Source organism: Cyclospora cayetanensis, unplaced genomic scaffold (genome assembly GCF_002999335.1).
Source record: "Cyclospora cayetanensis isolate NF1_C8 unplaced genomic scaffold, CcayRef3 CcayRef3_contig_48, whole genome shotgun sequence".
Classification (NCBI taxonomy): domain Eukaryota; phylum Apicomplexa; class Conoidasida; order Eucoccidiorida; family Eimeriidae; genus Cyclospora; species Cyclospora cayetanensis.
In genome coordinates this window covers 178272-202300 of record NW_020312458.1, presented here as the reverse complement: position 1 = coordinate 202300, position 24029 = coordinate 178272, and the positions used below count along the sequence as shown (strand labels likewise).

Here is a 24029-nt window from a genome sequence, read left to right as displayed (position 1 = left end):
TATCTATCTTCTCTTGGTGAGCCTCTCGCCCCCCCTCCCTTCTGCTGGTTTGGATTCGTTTCCTCTCATAAATTTCTATCGGTTATAGTGAGAGGACCTGACAGAGAAGACCTCCCGCTATTCGGGAGCCACCCCCCGTCGAATAGGATGCCTATCCCCTACATGACGACGGCCATTTCTGCAAAGCCAGCTGTTTCTCGCCACAGCTTGCGCAGAAAGCCCTTTTCAGGAGGAGGCCTCCTCAAAGCGCCTCAGCCAGTCTACTGCGTCAGACTGAACTCCCCCTAACTAGCTAGTGTATACACCTGCCACTAGGCCGCGGCAAAGCTGAGCTGCCGATGCAAAAGACACCATAGAAACATGCCCTGAATTTAACGCTCACAACCCGCACTCCCCCCATCCCGCCCCTCTCCTCCCTGGTGTCACCCTCGCTCACTCTGATAGCGCCTGCGAGGCGCTGCTGTTAGAAAATAATGCAGTTGTATGCTGCCTCATCAAAGGGTACGGTCAGCAGCAAGTGACCCAAAGCCAGTCTTGATTTATGCGGAGGCTGCACTGCTATCCTTGCTGTTGCTATGAGTGCCATCTTCATGAGGGTTGCTTTCTGTGCTCTCCTGAGCGGTGTTGCTGTAGCTGCCGGTTCGGACCTTGTACTCTCTACAGGCCACACGACCAAGCTGTAGGCAGCCGGTGAATGCCATGACCACATTCACTGCACATCAAAACAGAATCTCACGCCGTTACATCTCTCGACTGCAACTTGCAGCACTTTCAGCACTTTGTTAAGCGGACTGACGCAGCAGCAGCAACAACCGCCATCCCCGTGAGGAGAGCGCACGAGTCTTTAAACCCTGCCTTCCCTCGCGTGCTTCCCAGACTTGCCGCTAAAAAGGTTCCAGTTCTTCGGCCTGATCACCATGCTGTATCTTGACCATATAAGACCCGTCGCTGCCACGGCTGCAACACGCAATCACCCCGTACAGCGGCAGCCGCATGCGTTGCTTTGGCCACAGCAGCAGCTGCAGCACCGACAGCACCACCAGCAGGAGCGCACCAATTTGTTGCTCTGGAGAGATGCTCGCAGCATCTTTATCCATGATATCGAGGATGTTGGCTATAGAAATCCCCCACTTCAACGTCGGTGCCCAGAAGTGGATTGTGAAGGGTCCTGCTGGATGTTCTGAATCGAAGAGGTGCAAAGAAGCGCAGTCATGAATCTTACAGAGAAAGGCGGTGTATCTCTGCAACGCGCATGTGCTAATGCGGCCGCGATTGAGGAGGCATACGACGCAGACTTACTCCAGCTTCCCCTCCCCCCCAACCCCCGCGCCTGACACGTGGATATATATGTGCACACAGGACAGGGGAAGGGTAATTGTTTACCGATTATGCTTTTTGCCTTCTGAGGTAGGGGGAGCTGCATCGCACGCCGCTGCAGCGCCGGAACGATACCAGGGAAGAAGAGCGATCGGCGGCCTGCCGCTGCTGCTGATGCTGCCATTGTACAGTGCTGCTGGGAAGGCTGCTGCTCCTAGAATTGCCTTCAGTCGTTTACCCCTAGGAAGTCAGAGAGGCGCGTTGAGGCGCTGTTCACCAAGATGTGGTATGTGCTGCGCAACGGGCACCGGGAAGGCTGAAGATAGAGGTTTGGAGTTGTGGATCAAGGTATACGGGGATAAGAAGCTTGCATAACCCCTTGCATGCTGCGTAGATTAAGCAGAGCCAGTCAAGGAGAATTCCCTATTACTGACACATATATTCACAGTTGAAGAGTGAGGTAACAGTGGCAGCAGTAGCTCCTTCCGAAGTGTGGCTGCAAGGGAGTTGCTGCCCCCGGAGTTCGCAACAGGAAAGTGCTCCGCTGTAGAGGCAAGCTGGAACGCACTTGAACGTCGTCAGCTCACTATTTACAATTTTGGGGGTTCGACGCGAACCAACAAACTGGGAAGAGGAAGGCCACTTGCAAACACCGCATGCGGTAGGACTGCGTGAAAGCCTGATGAAGGCGATGCTGTAGGTAGTGTGGATGCAGAAGGGGCACCTTCTGTGGGAAAGCTCTCCCTTTGCTTTAAATAAACATGATGTGCAACGTCTTGGTGGTCTTTACATGCCTTTCCAAGGCCGTGATTTGCATATAAGAACTGCCGCAGGAGCTTATGCTCCTGCGGCAGTTCTTCCTGTCTGGGGCAGCGGCGGAAGCCTTACTGCTGCTGATGCTGTGACTGCCGCTGCGACAGTCGCAGCTACCGCCACTATCACCGGCACATTCTGAAATTCCTCTAATATAGTGTAATAAATTTATTATTTTTCGTGTGTATCACTGTCGCCGAATGAGCAGCAGTGGTAACTGGCAAGGCAGCAGCAGTAAGGGCAGCCTCAGTACGAGCGGCGGCGCCAGCCGCGCCCAGAAGAGCTCAGATAGAGGAGGGAAACTGTCTCTGAGAACTCTTGTGGTCGTCGAACCCGCTCTTTGGCATTTCCTTCACGCAAAACTAAAACCTCTTCACGCTTAACCTGAGGATTCTTTAGACAGTACACTCGCGTCCTGTCGGAGTCGTCCGACCGATGGTTCCAACGAGCCTTAACGCTGAACCTTGAGCTCTAACCTTCTCCCCACGGTATTCCGGCCTGGTTTGGCCCATAGACACTGATCCAATTATTCTTAGCCGCAAGACTCGTAGAGCCCTGCGCCGAAGACAAGTTGATACAGAGCCAGCAGCTGTCCAACGCAACGCCTGCCGCATCCTACACGTGCAGGCTGCGGTACAACAGCAGCAAGAACCGTACAGTAGCGACAGCACCCTGTGCTGCCGCTGCAACGCCTGCTTCTAAGGACCTGTGTTTCAATAGCGTCGTAAGTGCTACTCCTCGCCCCTTACCCCGTAGAAAGGTGCAAGTCCTTAAGGATCTTTGAAACAGCAAGGGTCTAGAGGGTTACCCCGTGAAAGATCTCTTTGCCCTCAGATGCGCTTGCCAAGGAAGCCTGCTGCTGCTGCGGCGGCAGCAGCAGCTCTGCTGGTTCCCGTCCCCCTACTGGCTGTACAGCTCTCAGGTAAGGTCTTCCTCTGACCCCTCATTTAGCAGATTTTCAGCAGCATCTACGCACGCCGAAGACACTAGACGACGGCGATTGGCTGGAACGCCCTCCCCCACGTGAGGTTCTTAAAAGGAGGACTCAAGATGTAAGAACTTGTCTGCAGGGCAAAGGCTTGGTTCGACACTGTCACGGCCAGATATCCCCACCATCGAGGTCGACAGTGGTATCTCGCTGTTGCAGCGAGCGCAGCGTGTGATGCATCCGAGGGAACGGCATGCTTCTCTACAGCCCGATCGGCCGCGCTGGAAAGAGCCGGGTACCTGGCTGTCGCTCTCTCTGCAGCAGCAGGACGAGCACCATCGGTCGGAGGAAGAACAACATAAGCAGGAGCAGGAGCAGGAGCAGGCAACACGAGAAGCAGCATCCGCAACAGAGAGCTCCCAGGCTTCGGGGAATGCAGCGAGCTCTACTGCAGCCTATTCTGACTCGGCGACAGCGGCAGCCATTGCGGCTTCTCCGGAGTCCGATACAGCCGGACTTCCTCTTAAGGAGAGCCACATTTCTGCAGGAGCTGCAGCGACGCCAGCAGAAGGCAAGGTGCAAGCCAAGCACGTCTCGTCAGTGGGACTGCCTCTCCCCGCCCACCTAGAAGCTCTTGAAGCACGCATGCAGCAGAGTCTGAAGGAGACGCGCATGACGCTCAACCACAAAACGGGAGGATCCCTTCCTGAATACGGGGAGGCGGGGTCCCTTCCGATGCTTTGTGGGACCTGGCAGGTAAGAAGTCTGGGATCTAGCGAATGCTACGCAAGCCGTCCAACTCAGAACCTCTCGCATGCCTACTCCACTGGCCTTAGCACCTAAGCACGTCCCGTCGCCCCTCCTATAGCTCTGTTCTTCCTCGTCATCCGCTCTTAAGAGCATGCAGGTGTCTCAGCTTCTGCCGGGATCAGCGTCTGTTGTGTGGGGGTGTATATATGTGTCTGTGTGGATGTAAGTATGTATGGATGTGTCTGTATGGATGTAAGTATGTATGGATGTGTCTGTCTGTATATATGTACATATATTTATGTACGTGTAAATGTCTGCATGTATGTGCTAGACGCTCCCCGAGTCCCCCGCATTTGCTGCATCGACCGAAATCACCTTTTATCGCGAGAGCGACAGCGAGGCAACCGCAGCACTTGAAACGCATCGCCCGGCGCCTTACGTGACTTGCCAGTGGCTGCCACAGCAACAAATCCATATAGTGGAGACCCGGCAGTTCAGGCTGTCTCCTCAGATCGTACAAATTGACAGACAAGAGTTCCACTCCAAACAAGGATGCGAGCTCGAAGCTCTTCGTAGAGGTGACCACGCGCCACGTGCATGAAATTTTCTTCCGGCCAGCTGGCTTGCTGGGTAACCAGCGTTGCGTTCAATGAGCTGTGTTCCGCGACTAGTGTGCCTGCTTGATGACCAGAGCGCGACCACAAGGGGATTACGCTCATAGAGATGGGGAGAGATGACGTAAAGGGGTATCTGAACTCAGCGAGTTTACACCCTACGGCGCCGGAGCCACCACTACGGGCTTCTGCGCTGTGGCTTGCTTGGCTTCTCAGTGTGGGTGCAAAAGGGAACTTGGTCGGTTGCTAGCGAGAGAGACGTGCCAGCAATTAAAACGCGCAACCTCACTATAAATGTAGGTCTCCGCAGAGTGCACCTACTGCTCCTGCTACTGAGCAGCTGTCGCTGCAACACCTGCTCTAGGAAGCGTTATCCACTTCTGTGTGTGGTCATGTACGCGTGTGTATGTGTGTTTATGAATGAATATGTGTTCATGTGTATATGTGAGTGTTTCTATGTGTGTATGTGTGTGTACGTGTGTGTATGTGTGTTTATGAATGTATATGTGTTCATGTGTATATGTGCGTTTCTATGTGTGTATGTGTGTTTATGAATGTGTATGTGTGTGGGTGTATGTACGTGCGTGTTTATGTGTGTATATGTATGTGTTCAAGTGTGCATGTGTGCAGGTATATATGTACATGTGTGTTTATTTGTGCACGTGAGTGTTTATGTATGTATGTGTGTGTTCATGTGTGCAGGAGTGTGTGTGTGTGTGTGTGTGTGATCTCATGATGTATGTGTATGTTTGCATGTATGTGTTCATGTATGTATGTTTATGTGTGCATGTTTATGTTTGTTCACTTCGTGCAGATCACTTGGGAGTCTGCTGTTGTTACCGACTATCCGCCGCAGCAGGGGCAGCAGGAGCACCAAGGGGAGGCAAAGCAGGAAGAGAAGCCCCCACAGCAGGAGCAGGAGGGGACGTGCCCCGCCGATGGCAATAAAGATGTGTGGCTTTCTGCAGTGTCGTTCATCTCGGTGGACGTGGCGCGAAGTTGCACCAAGACGCAAGCCGACTCCATGTATTCATGGAGTTCTGCAGCTGAGTTCCTTGTCGAGCCGCAGGGCGTGGCCGTCTCGCACGAGGCAATCAAGCAGCGCCGACGCGTGCTTGGACTCATAAGGCTCAAGGCCCTTAAGGCCACTGTACAGACACACTGGGGCCCTAGGGCCCTCACGGCCTTCAGAGACAGACATCGCAGAGTTTGGAGTCCTCGACTCGAGTTTCTCTACCAACACACGTGGAAGCAGTTCCTCTCTGCTGCGGACCCTTGGGCTCGGTGCGCGCAGAGAATCCACATTTCCCGCCCAAACGAAGTTCTCTGGCAGAAACACTCTCCACCAGGCGAAACGCCGAAACAGCTTCGCGCGCAGGGGACTTGCCGCGGCTCTTGCCGCTGTCCTGACGACGTTGCGACGCTCGGGTGCTGCTCTTCCCACTCTTGAGGCCGTCCCCCCAGTCGATGCCTGCCACGAGCAGTGTTGTGCGCGTCTATCTGGTGAGCCTGTGCTGCAGGTCACTCTGTCGCTGGGAGGTTCTCCGAGAAGCCTGCTTCGAGCCGCCGCTGCTCGAACTCGCCGAGGCCCTCCATCGTCTCAAAGGAAACCCTCCAGGGGCGTTTGTGAAGGGCAGTCTAAACTCCACGTCCTGCAAAATCAATCACCTTGATCTGCAGCTCTCAAGGCACCCCAACGGCGCGGAGTTCCTCACCGTCCCGCTCTACCCATACAACGCCGCTACTGCCGACATCAGTCAGACTTTTTGCTTTGTTGCTGCGGCTGCTGCTGCTCTGCTCTGCTCTGCTCTGTTTGCTTTCACCACCACTGTCACTGCGCTCTCTGCTGCCGGTAGGAGCCTTTAGATTATGCTGGTGTTCTAAGGGCGGCGAGGGAAGGACGCAAGATAGTAACTTGTGGTCGAGAGGGCATGTAGGGCTTCCTTGGCCTGCAGCCGACGAACCACTTTAGGCTCAGCAACTGATATCTGTGTCTGTTCCCCTAGGCAGAAGCTGCTAACGTTGTGTGTGTGTGTGTGTGTGTGTGGCTGTGTGTGGCTGTGTGTGGCTGTTTGGCCGTTGTCTGCTCAGTTTCGCTGAGAAAAATCAGTGGCTGCAATGACGGCAGAGACATCGTGAAGGCCAAGGGTGCCCCCAGGAGACATACAATGCTGGAAGAGCAGGCGGGGGGAAAGTAGGGCAGCAGGGGGAGTGCGCATTTACGAGCGAGCAAAGTCCTTGTGCGTTACACTTAGGCCTCTGATGCACTGAAGGACCCTTTTCGGGTGCGTACAGACTCTTTCAAGACCCTTCCCGCAGAGAAGCCATAGAATTGCGGCCGCTGGTGGCTTGCTGGTGCAGTCATCACTTTGCTACAAAAAACGCCACCACGGCAACAGCGTCAGGTGCAGGTGCATCGGGGGATCGAACCCCTTGCACCGGCGGCACTAGCAACAGAAGGGGGCCTCATACTAGAAAGCAGACCCCTCTGCAAATTTTTCCAAATATTTGATACTGCGTAGAAAACTGCTTAACGGCTCTCGAGTAGTTAAGGCGGACGCGCTTGCTGCCTGCTTTAGCGAGTGGTCAGTGCGTACGCGCGTTGGGGAGTCAGTTGGTGTCGGTACTTAGACAGCCACCTAAGCAGCCGGCCGTTCGGCACTGCACGCAAGCTATTCCTCGCAGCTTGCCCTGTCCAGCAACCCTTGTCCCTCCTTATGGCTAGGAGACAGGTTTTGTAGTGCAGCGCCTGAAGCTTCCCTCTGAAAGAATGAAGAACAGCGATGGAAGGCAGAGCACAAACCTCCGGGCAGAGCACAAAGCTCTGGGCAGAGCGTGAGGCTCATAAGTCGTCAAAAAAGTCCCTGTTGGGTCGCATGTCGTGTTGGAGTTGCTGCGACTGCAATGCAGCAGCAGACAGCAGGAGGAGGCACAGGGGCGGGTAGCCTGACTCTCGGATCCAGAGAACGCAAGGCAGCAGGCACTAACGGCGAGGGGGTAAATGCTGCAGCCTCAGGGTGAGGCAAAAAACGCAGCTTGGGTGCGACGCCCGCCAGACGGTGGAGCTCACTTTTTTCAGCCGCCTCGCGACTTTTGTTTTCATCCTCTCCACCTGAGTGGCGTTGTGGATTCGAATGCGATTGTCGTGAGCTACTGTCGCTGCAGCCACAGCCCCACAGCCGCAAACTTCCCACCATGCAGGGACGTGTTCTACAAATACAAGCACACGCACCTCCCCATACACCTGCGCAACTCAGCAGCACGTCTAAAAAGGGGCACACCCAGCAAGGTCTTATCGCAATTCAAATCAAGTCGCTCGACTGGGGCTTCTCGCTCGCCGTGTGCTGCCAGGATCCCTGCACACAGCGCCTCACTCAAGCCACCCCCTCGCCTTCAAGTGTCTGCAGACGAGCCACAACACCCCACATCTCACCCTCCCCTCCCATGCCTTCAAAGCCTGCCCCCATTCGCACCCCCTCTCCCTCCCCGTCCCCCCGCGGCCGTTCTCGACGCTCGCTGCTCGTAGAAACGCAACGACGGCTTCCCGCGAAACACCTGCACGCGCTGTACATCGGAAGAACTCGCTCGATTGCTTCCCGTATCACAACGGGAAACCTACCCGCCAATCTGTTGGGATGCACCTGCACGACGCGAACGCAGCCATCACCGCAGCCAGCAAGCAGCGTGTCTTCGTCGAATTTGACCTGCTCACAAATTCCCCCCGCACGTACAAAAACACATGCATACAAACAAACAAAAACCGCAACTTGCAAAGATGCAGAGGCCGACAGGGGACTCAGAGCTCTCTCGCGCGACATCCAGTAATGCCCCCACCCCCATCCCCAGCTCCCTAGCTCCCACTAGATCCCGACTACGTGTGTGCCTTGTACGCCCCAACCAGGCCTGCTCTCTAGCTGCGTCTCCAAAGGTCAAGTCACCAGGGCGTTAACGCTCGTCTGAATATCCGTGATTCTGTCGCTGAAGTCACCAAAGTCGCCCCAACTAAAAAGGCATATCTCCCCCTCTTCGCAGCTGCAGCAAACCTTAGAACCCCCCTGCACACAGACAGACAAACAAAACGACACACACATATATATACACACACACATACATACACACACATATATATACACACACATATATATACATACACACATATATACACACACACATACATACACACATATATATATACACACACACACACAAAGCCCCCTGCGCCAAACACCAGCTCTCCAAGGCCTGAAGACGAAGAGGGAGGAAGAAGGACAGTTTCTGTCTCGCATGCATGCATGCAGTGCTGGGTTCAGTGCCGTCCGCCGAAAGATTCTTTGTAGCAACTCGCCGAGATGCACTAGAAGTACATCTGGCACGCAAGGGAAGCGGAGCATGGACAGCACCTTCGCGCATGCAAGACTGGTGAAATCCGCTTCAAGGGCATCGCTCCGCGCTTGGAGTTTAAGATTCCTCAAGTCAAAGACACACAAGTAGCCAAATCCCGCTGACAGCAAGCGACGCGAGGCGTAATACAGACCTGAGTGATGCATATATATATAATGCATACATCTATGTATATATATACATACAGCTATAAGATCGCCCTCCTATTTAAAAGTCGCGCCTCGTACGACTGGCATTTAGATTAAATTAAAAATGGGGTAAGACAGCACGGTGCAGAAACCTCAAGCGTCTTTCTGCACGCTCTTCTTCTTTGAAGCGCAAAGGCCCTTGCTTCAGCGCACTTGTGACTCCCGACATTTCCGGAGGAAACACTTTGATCGGCTTTTCTTTGCGCGTATCCCACATCGAAATCCGTCCCCCCTCATCAGCCGCCGCAAATACATTCGCGTCGATCACGGTCGCTGCCTCGAAACCCTCCCTGCACCACACAAGTCGCAGTTCTCTTTTTGTTTTTTGACGCTTGATTCCATGCCGTGAACTGGCATCCGCAGAACCTGAAGGAGCACGCAGCTCAACTAAGGCTAAAGGCAGTCCTGTCCTCAAGCGATCAAATGCGCCTTCCTTTGCCGCTCCAAACCCCAGCTTTCAGACCAGAAGTAGGCACCTTACTTGCTCTTTAAAGATCGCCAAACGCATGCTGCCGACTCGCTATCCGACACGCAGCAGCGTCCATCGGCTGCAGCGCTTAGAATAGCTGAACACCCGCAAGCCCCAACCGCCGATGCACACAGAGTCGCCGTGCTCACTGATTTGTGACATTCAGAGAAATAGCGCACATGCTACATAACAGCCTGTAGGGTCTATGCAATTGAGGCCAAGAGCTCAAAGTGTATATCTATACATGTATTTACCTTTGCCCTCTTTCCAGAAGCGCAGCGTTCTGCAGGACCGCTTGTGAGGTGTTAGGGTTTGCACTAGTGTTGGCAAACACTCCAAATCGGCTTCGCGAAAACGCTCTGGTGCCTCCTCATCCGAGGATTCACTGCTGCTGCTGCCGCTGCAGCTGCAGCGGCTGCTAACCTTCTCATCCTCCTCCCGCTGCGGCTGCTCCGCGTGAAGCCTTCGTCTTCGTTCTTCCCTCCTAAGGCTTCTCTCGCAACCTCGAAGTATCTGGCGCTGCTCGAAATGCTGCAGCAGCTGCTCTTTCTCTGGGAGCCTGTGAATTTCTACTTTGCCGCTGAAGGAAGCAGCAGCAACCGTCTTGGGTTCTGTTGGGTGAAATGCAACATCGAATAAGTGCGACCCGCAGACGCACCTGTCTGTACACTCGAGTGCCGCCGCTGTAGGGGAGGGTGCGTGGCGCTTGCTGCTAGAGGCCGCCATGGTGGAGATTAGCGGGCAGGAGCGAAGGCTGCTGCTGCTGCTGTTGTTGCTTCGGCAGTGGCGATGGCTGCTGCTGCTGCTGTTGTTGCTTCGGCAGTGGCGAAGGCTGCTGCTGCTGCTGCTGTTGCTTCGGCAGTGGCGAAGGCTGCTGCTGCTGTTGTTGCTTCGGCAGTGGCGATGGCTGCTGCTGCTGCTGTTGTTGTTGCTTCGGCAGTGGCGATGGCTGCTGCTGCTGCTGTTGCTGCTTCTTCAGTAGCTCTGGAGGCGTCGCTGCCCCTCCTTCTGCGCTGGCTGCCGCTGAGCTTGTACAATTTATACTGTCGTGCTCCTGCTGCGCTGCTGCTGCCCCAGCCAGATGAGCTGTGTGGTTCTGGGATAGAGAATCCTGGAATCCAGAATTCTGCACTGCCCAGAGACTCTCGGTCCGAAAGAGGGCTTCTACGCCATGACGCCTCAAGCACTAACCCCGAAAATATATGTGCTAACTGCATGCAAAACAATTTCTTGCGACGAAAGATGGAGGAAGGTCTTCCGGTGTTGACCCTGAGGGGCCCCTGCTGACAGCCCCACTCTGCTGGGGGGCCCCCCAGTCGGGAGTTCTTAAACACTTCAACCAATAAAATCGCTCCCTGCGCAGTAATAGGACGCTTCGAAGTGACCAATTTGAGGTGATAGTTGGTCGGATTCAATACCTTCTTGTCAAAGCGCTGAGGGCCTGCGCCTACATCTACAGGATTGCGATCACTGCTGGATGTAGAGCATAATGCAAAGGGTTTAGCGTTGCTGCTGGTTCTGGGATCTCGCCTAAAAGTTGTCTGCGAGTTTGAATCTGCGGCATTTGCAGGAAGGGAGAGGGGGCAGACTGTTGGTGCTTTTTACTTAGTGCAGGATCAGTCAGAACTCCTCGTCTAAAGGCAATGAATTATCGGAACGGCACTCTACGAAGTGCAAAAGCGACTGTCCGTTGTTACTTCGAATCCCCTAAACTAGGAATTTGGAGGCAAAAATGTGGCCAACTCGCGAGTGCCTCCAACATCTGTCTTGCCGTACATTGGTTACCGGCAAGACAGATCATGCCTCCATGCTTTATACAGCTAGCTTCTCACTCTAAAAGAGACCCCCAGAGAGCCATACGCGTATACGAAGACGCCTTTGGGCAGCAACCCAGTTGGCATTGCTAGTCAACCGTGCGCAAGCATCGCGCAACACCCGTCGCCCCCCTCTTTCTATATAGCTCTCGCCAGAATGCGCCAACCATCTCTGCCTCTCGTACCCTTGCATGCCTCTGTACGTCCATTGCGTGCCTCTGTTACCTGCTGCCTATTGCGCCCAAACACCCCGTCCGTTCCCTTTCCTCTAAAATAGATGAAACCAGTTTTATATGCACCTCACCCCAGCTTGGCTACCAACGACCGGCTGCTACCCCCGTTCTTTGTATGCCAGTTTCTGAAAAGCAACAGCCGTAGCAGCAGGACCAAGTCAAAAGAGAAGCCACGGGGTTTTTCGAAAGCCGCAAGGGCCCCCAGTGCCACCTGCCACTGTGGCGGCTTCACGAGGACGAGAGATTCTTCCACAGGAGCGCTCAGAAGCCTGTATGCTTCGGAGCAGTAGCAGCCCTTTCGCATCGACCAAGGCTGCTTTTCTTTGTTCCTTTTGTCTAACCCCATCGTATAAACAATCTCTTTCTGCTGCTATTTCCACGCTGCTCTGCCTGCCGCACTACCAAGGGTTGGTCCTCGGGTGTCGATACCCCGGGGATGACGCAGGCCGCCTCAGGTGCCTCATCAGGAGACTGTCGCCCCTTCCTTCCCAGAGCGGCGGGCCCCCACCAGGGCCCCCCCCGGGAGCCTCCATCCTTCTGTCTCTTTCCGTCACGCTGTGGGGGGGCGATCGCCTCATCTCCCAAGGAGCTGGAGAACCGTCGTGGAGGCCCCTGTGGGGGAATCCATGCATGCCCCTGTATTCGGGCATATCGCGCATTCTGCTGCTGCCCATGGGGCCCCCACGACCCCAGCCAGGCGCCTCCCCAGACTGGTGAGGAGGCCCTCCAAGGGCCTCCTCCGCGCGTCTCCAGCCACAGTACCCGCGAAGATCGCCCATGGGGGGCGGGAGGCCCCCCGGGGCCCCCGGGGGCCCCCCGCCCCAGACCAGGGGCGGCCCCCTGTCATCCCGCAACGGCGGGAGCTGTCGCATCATGGGCGGCAGCAGGGCCCTCCCCCTGGAATGCATCAGGGGGGGCATGCGCTGCGGCTGCGGCTGCTGCCTGCACTGCAACAGGCGAGGGGGGTGCATGCGTCGAGAGGGCCCCCCGAGGTGTCTGCCGTGTGGGGAAATGTCTCTTCTCTCCACGGAGACACTGCGGTAGCCTCCCTCGGGGCTGTTGAGGCTGCTGCGTCTGTTCCTCGCATATTCTTGCTGCTGCTGGCGACCGGGATGGCGGGGAGGCGAGGCGCGCAGGGAACTGGTGCTGCCTGTCTCGCCTAATACCAGGCTTCCACTGTCTCTAGCCCCCCCTCCGCTGCCCGGCTTATTGAGAGACGGTGCTGCGGCATCGCTCATCTTCCCAGAGGGGGCAGCAGGACCTGCTGCAGCAGCCGCTGCTGCTGCTGACGCTGCTACGTCTGCAGACAGCACAGGCACCCACGGATCTGGAGAGCCTGGGGGTTCTGCTGCTGTAGTGAAGCCTCCTGCTCCTCCCGAGGGGGGCGGCCTCACAGCAAGGCGCAGGTCCCTGCTGCTCCCACCGCTGCCGCGAGCACTGCTGGCAACGCTTGATGCGTCTTTTCGACCGTTTCCGCTCACGACGCGGTCTTCCTGACTCAAGCGGCTGCTGCTGCTGCGGCTTGAGGCGTCCGAAGGAGCGCTCGAAGAAGACTGCAACAGTTCTCCTCTGTTGCTGCGAGGAACGCCGCCACTGAAGCCCCCCCCTCCTGCAAGCGCGTCTGCGGGGGTGTTGCTAGAATGCCTTCCAAAGGCCTCCACTCTCCACGAGCCACTGCGGCTGCTGATGCTGAGACTGCTGCCGTCAGTGCGAGACGACCTGTCGGTGCCTCCGTCGTGAGGCTGTCGCTCTTCTACCGAGACAGAGGGAGGCAAAGGAGCCCACGGATCGCGTCCATCGTCATCCTCGTCCTCTCCTCCCTGCTCGCAAGAAGGCAGCCTCGCTTCTGCTGTCTCGCTTGCTTTCTCCTCCTCGTCTTGGCATCCCCCCGCTGCCAATTCAGGCAGTAGGCCTGCAGGGGAAGCGGACGCGGTAGTCTGCAACGCACCCTTAGGCGCTGGTGCTTCAGACAACAGCCTTCTCTCTGCTGCTGCTGCCGCAGACTCCGTCGAGGCAGGCTCTGCTGCCGACACGACACCTGCCTCCGGATCTGCCGCTTCTGCTGCATCGGGTTCGGCCGCATCCGATGCTCCGGAAGCAGCTTCCGCTAATTCAGCTTTCGCGACAACACATCTGCCTTCCAGTTCCGCTGCTGCTGTGCCACCCTGAAAATCGACCGCTGCACTCGGCCCTCCAGATTCTCTTGGTGCAGCGTCCTCTGGTGAGGAGGTCGCTGGTTTGGCTCCAGCTGATTCTGACGCCTCCCCCGCTGCAGCAGGATCTTTTGCACCCGAAACGCTTGTCGCCTCTTCTTCTAATTCCCTAGTTGGCTCTGCACCAACCTCCGCTGCTTCAGCTGCACCCGCTCGAGCTGAGCCTGCCGCTGCAGCCAGACAAGTATCAGCGTCCGCGCCTAACGCTTCGCTGAGCGTCTTGCCATCATCTGCTGCCCCTTCCGGTGCTGCTGCCGCCGCCTCTGCCGCCGCTTCTGCGGAGTCGCTCTCTTGCACAAGCGCATACTCGCTCTGTCCCTGAGAAGACTCTGCTGGAGTTTCTTCCACAGAAGCAGCGGCAACGGCCACCCCCCATCGCTCGCCATCAGTACCGCTGCTTCCACTCGCTTCAGCTCCGACAGAAGAGAAGGCTTCTGCGGCTCGCACTTCTGCTAGTTCTGAAACCTCCTCGACAACCTCTCTTTTGCTTGTTGCTGTCGCTGCTTCTGTAGCAACCGAGGCCTGCTGCTGCTCTGCTCCCGCGAGGAGCGTTGCAGCTTCAGCAGTTGCCACCTCTGCAACCTCCCCTGCCATCGCTTTGTCAGCGGCACCAGCGTCCGCTAAGGCAACAACATCCATGGCTTCGGATTGAGGAATAACAGCAGCGACTGCAGGGGGGGCTCTCCTGAGACGCTTGCTGCTTGGGCCTCCATCTTCCGAGGAAGCAGACTTGCGAGCTTGCTGTTGTTGTTGCATGTGCTGTTGTTGCTGTTGTTGCGGTTGTTGTTGCATGTGTTGTTGCATGTGTTGTTGCTGTTGCATGTATTGTTGTTGTTGCTGCTGTTGCTGCATGTGCTGTTGCTGTTGCTGCTGTTGCTGCATGTGTTGTTGCTGCTGCTGCTGCATCTGAATTGCAGGATCCGCGAGACAGACAGCTCCCAATAGCTCCCGGGTGTCTAGGACGACATGTGCCGGGGTCGCTGCTGCCGCCATAAGTCGCTTCTGCTGCTGCAGCTGTTGCTGCAGGAGCATTTGCTGCTCCTCGAGCAGCAGCTGCTGCAGGCGTTGCTGCTGCTCCGGCGTGTACATCCCGCCATCTTGCCTTTGCATGCGTCTGTACGTCCTAAGGACCTTGTGGGGAATCTGCCCGCGCAGGACGGAGCACCGCTTTTCCAGCTCCTGCGTAAGCGATGCAGCAACTTGCTGCAGCTCGCGCGGTTGCAGCGCAGCAGGAGCCACTGGGAAAGCAGAAGGGCTGTTGGGATCTCCGGCAACAACAAGACAACGATTTGGACAGTCATCTGCCGCCGCTGCCTGCGTTGTTCCCTGCGTCATCTCATCCTCGCTGCTGCTGCACGAAGCCGCCTCGCAAGGCAAATCGTCGCCCTCTTCTGCACCACTTAGAGCCTCAACTCCTGGCCATCTGACTGCATGCGCGTAATCAATCGACACACATGTGTCTACACCACTGGCAGGCGGCATCCTCGACTGGCCCTTGCTGCTGCTGCCTCCACTCAGACCCCCCTCCTGCTGCGCCTGCTGCTGCTGCTGCACGTCCAGGTCGTACAGACTGCTGCTGCTGCTACATGCGACGGCAACAACCTCCTCGACGGCGCTGCTTGGACCTGCACTCCGACGCGAACTCGAATTCATTCGCATGAGATCCAAAAGGCGAAGCTGAAGCGTCCCGTGGGGGAGCTCAGCTGCCCAACAAGTCGTGGAAGGCCCTACAAAAAGACGCCGGAAAAAAGCCGCACAAACAAAACGACGCGAGACTCTAGAGGGTGTCTGATCGCCCTCTCTCCCTCCGCTCCCTTTCCCCCCTTTGCCCCCTCTTCCTCCCCCCACGCTGCAGCGGGCAGCTCGATCTCGATGCCACGGAGAAACACTTGACACGCCGCAGGCGCCTAATTTATGAACACGGCCCCTTCGATCCGTTTCCAAGGCTCCCTGCCTGCTTACCGTCTGGACAGGATACCATGAGGCGATCTGCGACGGGGTGACTCCTGCTGGCAGCGACAGGCACCTTCACCAGCGTAACCGCCTACGGGCAGCGTAAGCAGCAGCATCCGCAGCACACCAACAACAAGGCCTAGAAGTCACCGGAAAAAGGCACAGCCTCGCCAGCAAGAACGCGTGTCTTCTTTCAGTGAACACAACCCAGCACAGCAGCACAAGAGCCGCCTTCGCTGCCAAAACAAAGGCTGCATATATATAGCCTACCAACTCTGTAGCACCAGGAGGTATCGATGCTACCAGGTCCGCTGCAGCTGCTACTGCTGCTGCTTGCGCTGCCGATGGATGCTGCTGACTGCGTAAGGCGTTCCCCAAGTCGGCAGCAGCAAGGGGCAAAGCGTCCGCCGTCACAGCCCGCTGTGCAAAGGCGAATTGCTGCAGCTGCTGCTGTTGCTGCTGCAGCACCTGCTGTGACAGCGAGGGGGGGGCCCCTGTGCAGAGGTTCACTGCCGATAAGTCGAGATCCATGCCTGCATCCGCAATCGACGCACCGCCAAACAGCAGCAGCACACCCCCCTTCCAGCAAAACGCAACACGTGCAGGGGAGGCCACTGCATGAAGCAGGCAGAAAAGGAGCGGCTTCTCGAGCACCCTGTCTAACAACGCCTCCAAAGAAACTCCCCATGCCACACAACAGGCACACAAGACACACCTGCCGACAGCCCTTCCTGCTGCTGTCGTAGCAAAGATCCCCTCTCGATCTCGGTACCAACTGCAGAAGAAGAAGAAGCCACCAGCACAGAACTCCTCGTGCGCCTCCTGTTGACAGCCACTGCCGTCTGTGCCGCTGCCTGCTGCTGCGGCTCCTGCTGCTGCGGCATGTAGTCGGCGTCTGCTTCGTCGTCAGCAGCAGTTGCAGTTTCAGCCCGCGAAGGGAACTGCTGCTGCTGCAGCAACAGCAGCTGCTGCTGCTGCTCCTCCCGGTAGTCCTCCTCTGGAACAGAGCAGCTCGTAATGCTACTATCCCAATGCGTCATCGAGCATACCCACGTCTCAGGCAGCGAATCTGGATCAATGGCTGCTGGCAAACGCCGCCACTTCCTGCAGGCTTCGCACTGCAAAAAGCACGCACATAAAACGTGCAAACAGACAGACACATACACAGATACATACACACAGATACATACACACACAGAGATACATACATACACAGAGATACATACATACACAGAGATACATACATACACACAGATACATACATACACACAGATACATACATACACAAAGATACATACATACACAAAGATACATACACACAGATACATACATACACACAGATACATACACACAGATACATACACACAGATACATACATACACACAGATACATATACACATACATACATACATACATACACAGATCCATTCACGCATACATATACGAAAAAAAGTGCCCTCTCTCCCATTGCGATTTTCCTACGAAGGCTGTCGTGGCGGCCAGTCGAGCGTGGAGAGGATCAAGAAACACACTCCCGAAAGTGTGCATCATACGCATGTTTGCCTCAAAAACAAGCACACTTTCTGGTATGTATATATGCATATATATCCCGTTAAAACTGCAATGTGTGATGCATGCATTCAGAGCATGCTGCCGCTTCTTAAGCGACCAGGAGAACGGCAGCATCTGCGGTGTTTTCTCTCAAGCAACTCATGTTGCACATGTTGTATTTTGCAGCTCCATACCTGAACCCAGTTGTCCACTGCCGCGACAGGAGCACCTTGCTCCTGCTGCTCCTGCTGTTGCTGCTGTTGCTGCAGTTGCTGCTGCTGCAGCTGCTGCTGCACCGTCTGAGCTGCTGCCGACGTAGCAGCTGCAGCTGCCGCTGCTGTGGCGGGAGAAGGGTGCGTTTTTGCAGACGGCGAGGAGGCTATGGCTGGGGAGGGGGCTGCTCCAGCCGCTTCGCCTATTTGCTGCTGCTGCTGCAGTTGCTGCTGCTTCTGCTGCAACTGCTGCAGCAGCTGCAGCTGCTGCAGCTGCTGCAGCTTGTAGGAGGACGCAACTGCCGCCGCAGCAACTGCCTGCTGCTGCATCTGCAGCAACCTAGCTGCACGCTGCTCTTGCTGCTGCCGATTCGCTGCTCCCTGCTGAGGAAGCAACGCGTTCAGGTATAAGGCCGCTGCAGCAACACAAGGCGGAAAACAAGAGCATGCGCATGCACCAGCAAGACCAGTACTGAAAGCAACGCATGCAGCAACACCCAGCGCAACCTTTAAGCCTGCTTCGCTCGTGCAGCAAACACCACTCCGTGAAAGAAAATCTTTACGAAGTTGGTGCTCTGCTGCTACTAGGGGCAGCCGCCACTCCGCGAAAAAGAGGCACACCTGATCTCGAGGCGGCTGCATGCGCGCCTGCCGCATCCTGCTGCTGCTGCTGCTGCTGCAGCAACGTCTGCTTCTGCAAAGCGGCAAGAAGAGCAGCTGCGCGACTGCCATGCTGCTGGTCAAGTAACAGACTGCGGTGTTCTCCTGCTGCAGCTACTGTTGCAGGTGCTCCTGCTGCTGACGCCTCGGGAGTTAACTGCATTAGGAGCTGCTGCTGTTGCTGCTGCTGCTGTTGCGTGCCTGCTGCAACAGCAGCGTGCTGCTGAAGGCTCAGCAGAGATACATGCTGCTGCTGCTGCTGCTGTTGCTGCTGCTGCTTCAGCTGCTGCAGCTGCTGCTGCTTCAGTTGCTGCAGCTGCTGCAACTGTTGCGCTACCCCTGCAGATACTGCAGGCGCAGCGGCAACTGCCGCAGCAGCAGCAGCCGCAGCAGCAGCATCGGCAGCAGTCATTGTTGGTGCGAGAGACGCAAGCTGCTGCAGCTTTTGCTGCAGCAGCAGATGACTTACTGCACTGCCTCCCTCCCTCCGCCTTACACCCATATCCAGGGTATCTGCAGCCGTACGAACGCAGCATCACAACGCGTTTCTCAGCACTCTCGCCTCAGCGAACCTGCCGCCTAAAGGGGAAAGCAGAAAATACTGTACGCAAATGTGTAAGCCGCAGTAATCTGCAAGCGAGAGGGATTCAAGAAGTAAAGGCACCTGCAGTAGAGAGGAACGCTTCAGTTGCAGCGCCTTCTGTCGTCACACTGCGGACCGATTGCGCTTGTGCGTCAACACCACTATCTCCTGATCCTGGGGTGGAGGTCGCTGCTACATGCTGCTGCACCAGCTGGAGCTGCTGCTGCTGAAGCCTCTGCATGCGTTGCTGCTGGAGTTGCTGCATTTGGTATTGTTGCAGCTGTTGCCGCCTCAACGCCAACAGAGCAGCAACAGAAGCACTCGCCTCGTGCTGCTGACGTTGCGGGCGCGTATCTCCCGAAGCTTCATCTGGTGGCAACAGGCTGCTGTTTGTTGTCTGAGGCTCCTGAGCAGGAGGTGATGCAGGAGTAACACTGGCCGCTGTACCCCCTGCTGCTGCAGAATCTGATGACACCCTCCCCGCTGCTGCATCCTCTTTTGCCACGGCTGCAGTTGCGGAAGGCGGCGCTGCAGAGACCACTCCCATACTTGCGGAAACACCCGAGGTGTCTCCTTGCTCTGCAGAGGGGGCTTCCGAGAGCGCCTGTCCACGTTGCTGCGCTTGCTGGAGGTGCTGCGGCTGCAGAGGTTGTTGCTGCAGTTGTTGCTGCTGCTCTAGTAAGCCTCGGATCTGCTGCTGCAGCAGCTCTGCCGCTGCTGGCTGCATTCTTGCGCATGCACAGAGCCACCGTTTGGTTGGTTCCTGCTGTCGCTGTGGCGTGCAGCTGTAGATGCTGACACTGGTGGTCTTGGAATATGTGCTATTTCTGCTGCTGCAGCAGACGTGCAGCAGCTAAAGGCATTGTGTCGCTGGAGCCTTTGCATTAGACAGCACCGAGCGGCTCGGGGCTGACGGCTCCAGCCGCAGGGGTTTGCTGCAGCGCCACTGTCGTTGACGAATAAAAGAGATTTGCTGTTGCTCGTTACAGATCTTACTTCACAGAGATAATATGAGAGGGCAAGAAAAGTCTCTGCTGCCGTTCAAACAGCTGCGGCTGTTCGAACAGGTGCTGCAGCAGCCTGGAGGGAAGCTGGCAGGATACCGATCGATTCGACACTAGCAGTGCGAAGCGCTACGTTAGATGAGGAAATGTTTGGCCTTATAGATTTCTAGTATTCTTCGCTAAAGTTGCAAGCATAAAGAAACAGGGAGCGACAGCAGCTCACTGACGGCCGCTGCAGAAGCCTGTGGAACAAAGCATGAAGTAAACGGTAGGCATCCGTATGAGAGTATGAACCCCCTTTGTCGCCTGGATTCATATCTAGAGCTAAGGAATAGGGTGTGCGATGCCGGCATCGTCTAGAGGCCTTTTGCAAAAAACGTATGCACTTCTGCCTGACAGCTTCGCTTGGTGCAAGACGTGAACGCTAGAAAGGAGATGGTAAGACTCACGGGGGGGGCACTGGGGGAAAATGCGGTGATTAGGACACATCAGAGGACTGGAAAGCGCAGTTGAGGAGAGAGCTGCTGCCGTTGTTTCTGCTGCCGCACCCTAGTTGTGGTCTGGTTTTGGGAAGTTGTGTCTGAGGGGTAACCTAGTGAAATGGTAAGGCACAATCGAAATGACCTACCGACAATGAGCTGCCTGAGAGGCGCTGATAGAGTCTCTCGTTCTGAGAATATACAAGTGCCCCTCTCTGTCCATTGGGTGATTTGCAACTCTCTTGTGTCACTAGCTAAATCCTGCGGCTGTAGCTCATAAAAGAGATTGGTTCTATTAAGGCTTTACGAAATCCCTCTATACAATGCATGCAGCGAGGAAGGGTACACTTGACAACTCGCCACTAAACTGATTATGCAAACTGGCTCACGCTGGTTAAACCAACCAAGAATTGGTAAAGCATCAACTGCTTTGTCTGTTTGCATGTCTTACTAATTGCAGAGTAGTGCTAGCTCAACACCAGAAGACGTCTCGTTGTGTGCGTATGCGGTGGCTGCTATGCGCAAATAGTTGCGAATGCTCGGTGTGCTTTGAGGGGTGCAGCTACTCGCATCCTTCTGCCCTCGTATTAGAACGGTCAGTGGCGCGGGCAGGGGAAAGAGGAGGCGCTTTTGGTAACCAGTTGCTTACTGTCGCTCAAGTTTGTGCTGAGTGGAGAATTAAAAGTCTCTCCACAAGACCCTAGATGGAGCGCTACATTGCATGCGCGTGAGGGGCTACCAATTGTCGCAGCAATGGAGCTAACCAGGACACATTCACTGCAGAGAATCACGTTGGCTGAGGTGCCGATGTAGCAGCATCCTGCTTTAGCCTTTACGCGACAAAGGAGCACTGAAGACACTTTACAGGTGGTCAGATGTAGCGGGTATGCCAACTGCATCTGACATTGTTCCCTTCGGTTTTTGACTGCCTCCTAGACGGAGGTTCTTCGTCCGCGCTCTTACGATATTCATGTAGGTGCTGCGGAATAATGCAGGTACATTTGATGCTGACTGCCATAGCCTCCCGATGTAGGAGCCGATACACGCGTCTGAGGACGCGCATGCCCCCAGGGTGCACAATTTTGGGGGAAAGCAATATGATGTACAGATGTTTATGCAGGTGTTTCTTCCTCTCAGCTCAGTAAAGGCTATTCCTCCCCTTATACAACCTTTTATGCTAAGCACAAGATGAAGACAACGCGTGCTGTCATTTGTTTACATTGAAGATCACAAAATGCTGTATGGTACCCAACAGCCGCTCGCTGGGCGCTTGCCTACCTTCTACCTATTGACTTCCTCAAAAAATTTTGGAATCCTGAACACCCTTTTTCCTCGCTGGCATAGTGTCGTAGAGTGCTAGGAAAAAAGCTGAACCCCATTAGGGCGTCTGATCTCTGGAAAATCTATGTGTACAACAAGTAGCAAGGGATCGGCTCAGTAACACGTGTCTACTGCATCAGTCGTCCCGTCCCAAAAGCCAAGACGCGGCCTGCTACGAAAGCGAACGCCCTTGGAGTTACTGCGATTGATAATGGGGAGCTAAGGGTTGCTTCCCAACCAGAGCGCTGCTACAATTTTACATAGCATAGCGGCACCTTAGAAGACATGCGCACTGCACGCATGTGCCGTCCCCAATATTCCCTAGTATGATCGGACTCTGCAATCAATGGGAACTGCCGTTGCTCCTGTTGGCGCAGAGGTACAGACCATTGACTGTTACCCTATTGAGCTTCACCTACTTTACAACAAACAGAATATTCGAGCAGACAAGCCAAATATTCAATTTTTTACCAATTCATAATAGACTATTGTTATTACCCTAGAGATGCCCAAGTGTAAGTAGCCACATGTATTCACGAGAAGCGCCCGTCTAGCAGGTTCAACAACTGTTCTGTCTGTGCATACCGCTAGCCGTGCAGCTGTTGCTATCACATTTGCAGATTTCAACAGCTTACCCCGCTGGTAGTCTCCATAAGGTGAGGGGTCATAAGAGCATTGCAAGGGAAAAAGGCTCAAATGGAAACGAGCAAGGGCATCTTGGAGTTCAATTCGACGACCTATTTGATCCTTGCTTTCAACTGACCTTTAAGTTGACGTTATTGCAGGGCGTGCGTCCGTTTCCGCGGTTTCCTTATTTATGCATTTAGTTTGCGTTGTGTGCACCTATATACACACCTCAAGTACCGTGTAGGCCAGCTTTCAAAATTAAAACGCGATTGCTTAGACGCATATAAGGAATACTTCGTACCCGGTTGTGGGCGTATGTCTTCGGGTTCCATTGTCAGCAGTCTTCTCATTGTGGGCCCTGATTTCTATGCCATAAGGGATTCAGTATTAGTACGAGTATCAACATTCCTCGTTTAGGTCAGACTATTGCAAGCCAACTCCATGGACATACCCTTTCAATGTTGTTTGAAATTTGGGAGACGAACAGCAGGCCATGGAACTTCACGACCCTCCAGCCTTTGCCGTACTAACTTTTTAATTTACTGAGAAATGACCATGCGAGCTCCGACCACCAGCAAAGTAAGCTATTGCTCACCTATTCTTAGCCAATATAAGTGGTTCAGTATAAATCGCGTCATTGTAGTTCTTCCAGTGGTATCAATTGATGCACCATGTAACTGGCAAAACCACACATGCACGCTTGGTACTACACCAGTTATATTGACAAAGAATTACGAAAGGTTAGCTAATTTCGTTGATCTGTTCATATCGATCACAGCAGAGTGGTGCTAGCTTGATATAAGAAGACACAATGTTGTGTGTTAGTGCGCTAGATGGTATTTGCAGTGAGTTGCGAACGCTCTGAGTGCTAAGGAGGTGCATCTACGCGCAGGAGCTCTCAGTGGTACGGGTGGGAGAAGGAGCAGTGCATTCTCAGGAAGTACCTAATAACGGTCTCTCACATTTATATTGAGTGCGTAGTTATGTGTATCTCTACAGAGGCTTCAGGTGGTGCCTCCCGACACAGGGGCTACACGGCATAGGCACGTTGTTCCTGCAGTTGTCTCTGCAAGGCCTCCAAAGAAGTCACTTCTTAATTGACTGATGCGCCTCTGCAGGCCTTCCTGGGACATGTTGCCGGTACTTTTGGAGGGAAAGTGAGTTACTTCTCTCCTTACCGCTGCAGGTTCACCGAGTGTGGGCTGCTGCACTAACCACTGTGGAAGCATCTACGGAAGATGAAGCTGACTGCCAGAAGCCAAAATTCTAGTAGCACGGCACTGCTTGAAGCGGGAACCTTCTGCTGCATCGAGCAGCGTGAATGGCCGGCTTTTTAGGGAAGCAGGGAGTGACCTGGCGGCGTGAGCAGACATGAGTAACCGCGAAGGCTGGGCTACACGAAGACTATGCACTCGCCTCCCTCTCCTAAATGGCTGCTAAATTTAAGCAAAAAAATACTTCTTTTAGTTTAGGGGTTCAGGCCAAAGTTACCATCTTGATATCAGGCCCGAGGGATAGGATCGCAGTGTCCAGGGGCCACTGGGCAGCCTGCGAGTGGTCGGCGGCTCAGGGTCCAGTTCTCCACAGTAGCTTTACCTCCAGCGGATTTAATACTCCAGCTGTTTGAAAATTCAAGCTGTAGAAGCAGAAAACTCGCAATATTAGAGAAAAAAGGTCCACGGGAAATCCCTGCCCCTCACTTCATGTGGATTCAGGCCCTGTTCCGAGAGCCGAAAACAGTCAGCCGACAGCTGCTGCGATCTCCTCTGCCGCAGCGTTTGTTTGCATCCTGATTGCTTCGTGCCAACAAATTTTGCTGTTTTGTTTTGAAGACACTGGAGGGCTTCACAATCCTACCAAAATTTCGGCTCTCGCTGCTCCTGCAGCCCATCCTTCCGAA

At 54.9% G+C, this 24029-nt stretch overlaps 4 protein-coding genes across 4 annotated transcripts; 2 read left to right on the top strand and 2 right to left on the bottom strand.

The window, feature by feature from the left end:
• Window positions 1–539: 539 nt before the first annotated feature.
• LOC34621582 lies at window positions 540–2744 on the bottom strand. The gene is made up of 5 exons (XM_026334696.1): window positions 2543–2744; window positions 1384–1494; window positions 1055–1180; window positions 883–957; window positions 540–712 (listed from the first exon to the last, which is right to left on the bottom strand). The coding sequence occupies exons 1-5, from the start codon at window positions 2742–2744 to the stop codon at window positions 540–542; spliced, it is 687 nt and encodes a 228-aa protein (XP_026190481.1).
• A 220-nt stretch (window positions 2745–2964) lies between these two features.
• LOC34621583 lies at window positions 2965–6620 on the top strand. The gene is made up of 7 exons (XM_026334694.1): window positions 2965–3052; window positions 3201–3814; window positions 4140–4386; window positions 4639–4718; window positions 5237–5706; window positions 5943–6178; window positions 6514–6620. Exons 1-7 carry the CDS (start codon window positions 2965–2967, stop codon window positions 6618–6620), a joined length of 1842 nt encoding a protein of 613 aa, XP_026190479.1.
• Window positions 6621–11963: 5343 nt separating this feature from the next.
• LOC113146660 (formin-like protein 18) lies at window positions 11964–12690 on the top strand. The gene is made up of 2 exons (XM_026334693.1): window positions 11964–12483; window positions 12560–12690. Exons 1-2 carry the CDS (start codon window positions 11964–11966, stop codon window positions 12688–12690), a joined length of 651 nt encoding a protein of 216 aa, XP_026190478.1.
• A 335-nt stretch (window positions 12691–13025) lies between these two features.
• On the bottom strand, window positions 13026–19426 carry LOC113146659 (histone-lysine N-methyltransferase 2D-like). The gene is made up of 12 exons (XM_026334692.1): window positions 18781–19426; window positions 18673–18695; window positions 18078–18498; window positions 17439–17872; window positions 16466–16811; window positions 16256–16362; window positions 15964–16152; window positions 15703–15784; window positions 14624–15467; window positions 14052–14494; window positions 13390–13940; window positions 13026–13280 (listed from the first exon to the last, which is right to left on the bottom strand). Exons 1-12 carry the CDS (start codon window positions 19424–19426, stop codon window positions 13026–13028), a joined length of 4341 nt encoding a protein of 1446 aa, XP_026190477.1.
• Between the last annotated feature and the right edge of the window lie 4603 nt (window positions 19427–24029).